Here is a 6,352-nt window from a genome sequence, read left to right as displayed (position 1 = left end):
CCATATTTTCATTTGTGTTATTGAAATATTTGCCACTTTGTTGTCAATGCACTCAAAAAGTGTGGCTAGGGGCATGCAGTTTTTAATGATCTGTTGATATAACAAACTTTATGTTCGTTTTATTGGCTAATCCTAAAATAAGTAATCAAACACATCTCCACCAATATTTCAATAATTTCATATTTTATTTTTATTTATGAAGTGAATTAATCAGACATGGTTTGCACCACTTAAAGTAGAATGACTCATTGACATTGTTCTTGTTGATCATTCAATCAATCAATATTTGGCTTTATTGAGAAAAAAGCTTGTTTAACAAAGAACATTGGAAATGTTTTATTCCACTGAACTCATCAAATTCATGTTAACTAAAGTTTTATTAGTCACAGCTTTCAAACCATGATGGTACGCCATTTCTGCTCTTGAAATCAAGTTGAAAAATGATTTATTGGAACATGTGACAGTGAAGGGAACAGTATATGCATGCAGTTTCACTGCCAAATTCAGCCGAAAAACGAAAAAAGACAAAATTAGAAAAACAAAACCCTACAAAGAAAAGATTTGGAATTTGTAGAGAAACTGTGCAAAACAATACAACATTACAATCCTTTTATGAATCAGCCTCAAACTCAAGTTGGCACAAGCTAAGTAATGTGGGTGGGTATAAGGATGTGAGGCATTTGGTTGACTTATTCTTGGAGAGAAAACTGTATTGTGTATCTACCATATAACACCATACAGCACTCAGTTCCTCAATTGCCCTAAAGCACTCCCACAAGAAAAAAGACACCTGAAGCAAGGAAGCAATGCAAAGACACAAAAATAAGGCATAACTTGACAAACAACACAAAGGTACACTTATTAAGCACCATGAATTTAAAATCTATATTCAACCTTTTTTATTCCAACATCCCAATTAAACTTTACCACTGATAATAAAAAATAAACTGATATAAAATAATAACAACATAACAGCACATAACAATAATTTTACTTATGGAAATGTCGAGCAAACAAAGAGCCCTTAAAAAGAAAACATAATATATTGGTAAGACTTTCTGTGAAACACTTACAAAACAATGGCCAATATTTGTTTTTGCAAATAGACCTCACATATCGTCATTTCCCTGCATTCTCCACATATTTAAAATAGATGCAATTCTTTTATAAAGTTTAGGTTTGTTTTTGAAATTTCCAATACTTATTTTTCTTGCACCTTCTATTTTTCCCTGTAGATCTCACATCCAAGGGTACATGGTAAACTTCTTCGGCACACTTTACCCCCCCCACCCCCCCACCCCAAATGTATTTTATCAATTTTTTTTCCATGTTTTGCTTCAATTCCAGCATTACTTGTTCCCATATTCATTCCATAATCCTTTCTCTATTTTTTATAGTTTCCAAACTGAATGGCCAAACGGTCACTAACACAACGGAAGGTGGCAGGCTGCACCTCCCAGTAGTTAACTGGGTTGCCATATAGACTGATGCCATTGTAGAAGGTCCTTTTCATGCCAAAGCCTCGAGGGCAGAAGTCATTTGTGTCCACCTGGCTTATGTTGTTAGAATGAAGGTAGACCACCTGGGAAAAAAACAAAAGAAAATGATGGGCATGTTTAAATGAGATATATGTGAAAGTTTTGGTCTTTCAATGATTCCTGACCTGCAGGTACTTCATGTCTGGCAGGCCTCTTGGGATGCGGGTCAGGCGGTTGTTTTCCAAATGCAACTCCCTCAGATTTGGGACATATGATAGACTGCCATTCTCAATCATCCGGATATGGTTGTAACCCAAACCCAATCTGGCAAACAAGGACAAGCAAAACATTGTGTGAGAAAACAGATAATAGATGAGGCACATACATTGTGGCAGACACCTAGTGAGGTGGAAATACAATAGACTGTAAACTGTGAACAGGCATTGGGTCGACTGTTGCCAAGCAGGGCAAACCACATTATATTCAAAGAAAGATTGTCTTCCACAGATGTGCATCTCTCAAATACAGGGCTTTTGAGCTGAAATAAATGTTGTGTGCTGCCAACTGAGATTAAACTGATAAATAATAGGAATGATTTTTGAGAAATTTTAAGAATAATACTTGATGTGTTTTAAGTTTTTTTAACAAGGGGTAAGGGGAGAATTTAGAGTGAAAGGATCTAATAACACTAAGTGCAGCTGCTGTTTTCAGTAAACGTGAAGAAAGATCACATAACCACAGATTTTCTTGAGATAAAAGACCTTGCATATAGAGTCTACAATTACTTGTATGACTGAAAACAAGTTTAAAGGTTAAATGTCTGTTTGTTTGTTTTTTGTTTGTTATTAAAATGTATATTGAATGTTTCGATTATCACTTAGACTTTTGTCTCTTTAGTCTCTAATGTAACATCTAATGATAAGCATAGACCTTTTTCCACAGACTGTGATGACACGTTTCTGCCTTATTGAGCAGCGTAAATCTCACACATTTTTTTATATTATAAATGTTTTTAAATATTGAGTGTAAATTTATAACATTATGCTTTGTGTTATATTACCCTGGAATTAGTTTTAAAAAACTGAATTACCACAGCTGTGAGGGGTTTCTATTGCAGCTGCTGAGAGAGTGACAGCAAATTTGGCATCTTCTCCCATTTTACTGTCTTAATCCACCGCTCACTATTTTTTTTTTCCTTTTCTGGAAAGTCATTAAAACGTACGAGTGTATTTTTTCTTTTGATCTTGGAGCAAATGGGTACGTGAAAATAATATTTGCTGTGGTCTCACATTGACCGCTGTTGAAGTTTACCCTGCAAACGTTTACTTCCGCGTTCCAAAACCCAGAGTGTGGAAAAAGGTCTGTTGTTGTCTATGCTTACTTATTATCATCCTTGAACCTTCATACTCCAGATGGCGCTGTTGCCTTAGGAGTCAGTGAAGAACTCCAGTCTTGCTAGTTTTACCTTCTTCACTCGTTATTTCCATGCACCTAGTTTGTTAGTGATGTGTGGTGAAGTGCTATAGAGTCATGAGCCGACTTACCTGTACAGGAGTTTATAGTGTCTCAGGTCCTCCAGTTCAATGGCTTGGATCTGGTTATTGTCCAAGTGGAGCTCATGAAGACTGGCAGGGAGGTCTGTGAGGAAAGAGGGAAATTCATCATTATATTTATTGAAAGTTACACCACATGTCAGCTCTTAGATCCTTACATTAAAAATCATTCAGGGTGCCTGGGTAGCTCAGCGAGTAAAGACGCTGACTACCACAGGGCGTGCTGAGTGACTCCAGCCAGGTCTCCTAAGCAATCAAATTGGCCCGGTTGCTAAGGGAGGGTAGAGTCACATGGGGTAACCTCCTCGTGGTCACCATAATGTGGTTCTCGCTCTTGGTGGCAAGTTGTGCGTGGATGCCGGGGAGAATAGCGTGAAGCCTCCACACGCACTAGGTTGAAAAACACTCATCCGGTTTGGAAACGCCCATTTTTGTTCTGCAGAGACACCAGTCTCGATTTCATTGTCCTTTATGCAGTTTCTCACTTGAGTGGGTTTTGGTAATATCCTCAGATTTTTTTTCCCCTTTTTTTTGTGGGCACATTGGGAATTGGGCATTCCAAATTGGGTAGAAAAGGGGAGGGGAAAAAAGAAAAAACATCATGCAAATTGTGATTTATTTCTGAGGATATTACCAAAACCCATTCAAGTGAGAAACTGCATAAAGGACAATGAAATCGAGACTGGTGTGTCTGCAGAACAAATATGGGCGTTTGACAATCAGTGGGCGTTTTCAAACCAGGATGAGCATTTTTCAACTGCTTTACATGATTTGCCTACTACATTGAAATTCCCTACTTTCATTGGATAATTGAAAAACTCCCATCCCGGTTTGAAAATGGCAACAGATTGGGAAACACCCCTTATTGTTCCGCAGAAACCTATACTTCATGAAATCATGGAGTTTTTGTCCAACTGTACTACCTGGAAAACAATAGGAGCCTATCATTTGACCCTCACTCTCACTATGTAAAGAGACAGTTCATGCAAAAATAAAAATTCTGTCATTATTTACCTTATTTGTTCCAAACCTGTATGACTTTCTTCCATTCACTTCCATACTATTTTTTTTTCCCATACCATGAAAGTGAATGGTGACTGAGACTAACTCATATGTGTTTGGAACCACATGAGGGTGTGTAAATGATTAAAAAAAAATTCATTTTCAGGTGAACTAACTCGTTATTAAAATGAATCACCTTTAGGTATTCCAGTGAGTTGGGCCTCAGAGATGCGCAGATAGTTGAGTTTCAGGCCTTTAAAAGCACCAGGCTCAAAGCCGCTGTTCTGAATGGGGTTACCGCCCATCTCTATAAGAAGCATTCAACATCAGACAGAATATCCCATCACAAAAACCAGCAGGCTCCATCTAAAAAAGGAAATGGTTTGGTCACACTGTAACCTCTATACCACATAATGGCAAGAGTGCATACAAACCAATGCAGTTCATGCTGCCCAGATCAGAGAACGTTCCCTCTGCAACCTTATTAATACGATTCTCATGAATACGCAGCTCCACCAGGGACGGGGGCAGGTTTTTGGGTACCACTGTCAGGAGGTTCCGGGAGAAATAGAGCTTTTTTAAGTGTCTGAGTGGCATGAAGACTCGTGGGTGGACTTTGGAGATCTTGTTGTTGACCAGTGACAGGGCCTGGGAAGAGAAAGTGAGAGGTTAGCATTTGAGACTCAAAAAGACATAACTAATTAATAATAGCTTGAGCATGAACATGAAATATGCTCATGAAAACAAGCAATTTACAAATGCTGTTATAACTTAATGTCTTGTTCTTTTTTTCTTTTACAGGCCATGTCAAATATTGTGTTTGGTCAGAGACAGACTGAATAAATATTGGGGATAATATGAGTTCTAAGAAGGGAAATAAAACATTAAGTTTGGCACAGGCATGTGTTTCCAGAACTACAGGAGCATTCTTCTTCAGAGACTTGAACCGTTTTAACATCCTGTCAGACTGTTTTGTATTGAGTGCCAAATGTAAAGTAATGCGCCCTGCAAATGACTGCCCAATTTTTCAAGAGTTAGCCCAAACATGCTTTACAACTGGTTGTGCAGTTTTTAAATGTCACTGTTTTATATATATCTGGGGTTAAGTAAAGATTTAAATGTTAAATATTATTCCAAGTCTTTATCTTAAAAATAGAAATCTTCAAATGTTAAAAATAATAATGTTACAAATGTACAACCAAATATTGTATTAACAGAATAATGCACAGCTAAATATTTAGCTAATATGGAACTTTTTGAAACTCCTGAACGGCGGCAACCAATGGTGAAAAATTAACCACTGAGGTAAAGCTATGCAACTGTGGCAGGCATTAACCAACTGCATGAGAAGCCATCCAAAAAGTTATATATCCTTATACAACAGTTTCTGTCGTCTAATCTAATTGGACAAATAGTGTTCTAATATTGCAAACATTTAGAATAACAGCACAGCTACGCTTAACTGTTTCTATTACTCCACTTGTCTGTGTTTGCAGCATTCCATTCAGGCTATCAGTCTTGTTTGTTGCTTGGTGATATACAACAGTTGGTTTGGCTTTGTTTGGAACTATTTTGCTTAATCAACAGCATTTGTGGCATAATATTGATTACCAGAAAAAATATTTTCAACTCATCCCTCATTTATTTAAAATCGCAGTTAGAATAGGGGGCCTGGGTAGCTCAGCAAGCAAAGACGCTGACTACCACACCCGGAGTCGCAAGTTCAAATCCAGGGCGTGCTGAGTGAATCTAGTCTGGCTTCCTAAGCAACCAATTGGCCCGGTTGCTAGGGTGCATACTGTCATGTTGGGTTAACCTCCTCGTGGTCGCTATAATGTGGTTCTCGCTCTTGGTGGGGCGCGTGGCGAGTTGTGCGTGGATGCTGCGTAGAATAGCATGAAGCCTCCACACGCGCAAGGTCTCTGCAGTAATGCGCTCAACAAGCCACGTGATGAATGGATTGACAGTCTCAGATGTGGAGGCAACTGAGATTAGTCCTCCACCACCCGGATTGAGGTGAGTCACTACACCACCATGAGGATTTAGAGCGCACTGGGAATTGGGCATTCCAAATTGGGGAGAAAAAATAAACAAAACAAAATACAAACAAACAAAAAAAATCACAGTTAGAGTGAGGCACTTACAATTTGTGAAAAAGTGAATGGGGCCAGTCTATAAACATTAAAATACACACTGTTTAGCCACAAGATGTAAACATTATATGTGTTGACATGATTTCAGTGTTATAGATAAGTTAAGAGATACAATATTACAACTTTGTTGCCATGACAATGCAAATAAACCCTATAAGCGATATTA

General features: G+C 38.1%; 1 protein-coding gene across 1 annotated transcript in view; it reads right to left on the bottom strand.

Moving 5' to 3' along the window:
* Nucleotides 1-428: 428 nt before the first annotated feature.
* LOC127420064 (biglycan-like) overlaps nt 429-6,352 on the bottom strand; it is a 30,328-nt gene continuing 24,404 nt past the window's right edge. Inside the window, exons 4-8 of the mRNA XM_051662015.1 lie at nt 4,468-4,681; nt 4,230-4,340; nt 3,023-3,116; nt 1,664-1,802; nt 429-1,582 (exon numbers count right to left, since the gene is read on the bottom strand). Coding sequence (XP_051517975.1) covers nt 1,385-1,582; nt 1,664-1,802; nt 3,023-3,116; nt 4,230-4,340; nt 4,468-4,681 — 756 coding nt within the window. The 3' untranslated portion in view covers nt 429-1,384. The remainder of the gene's footprint in view (nt 1,583-1,663; nt 1,803-3,022; nt 3,117-4,229; nt 4,341-4,467; nt 4,682-6,352) is intronic.

Source organism: Myxocyprinus asiaticus, chromosome 29 (genome assembly GCF_019703515.2).
Source record: "Myxocyprinus asiaticus isolate MX2 ecotype Aquarium Trade chromosome 29, UBuf_Myxa_2, whole genome shotgun sequence".
Taxonomy (NCBI): Eukaryota; Metazoa; Chordata; class Actinopteri; order Cypriniformes; family Catostomidae; genus Myxocyprinus; species Myxocyprinus asiaticus.
The sequence above is the reverse complement of the archived record's forward strand: the minus strand, read 5'-3'. Positions and strand labels throughout refer to the sequence as shown.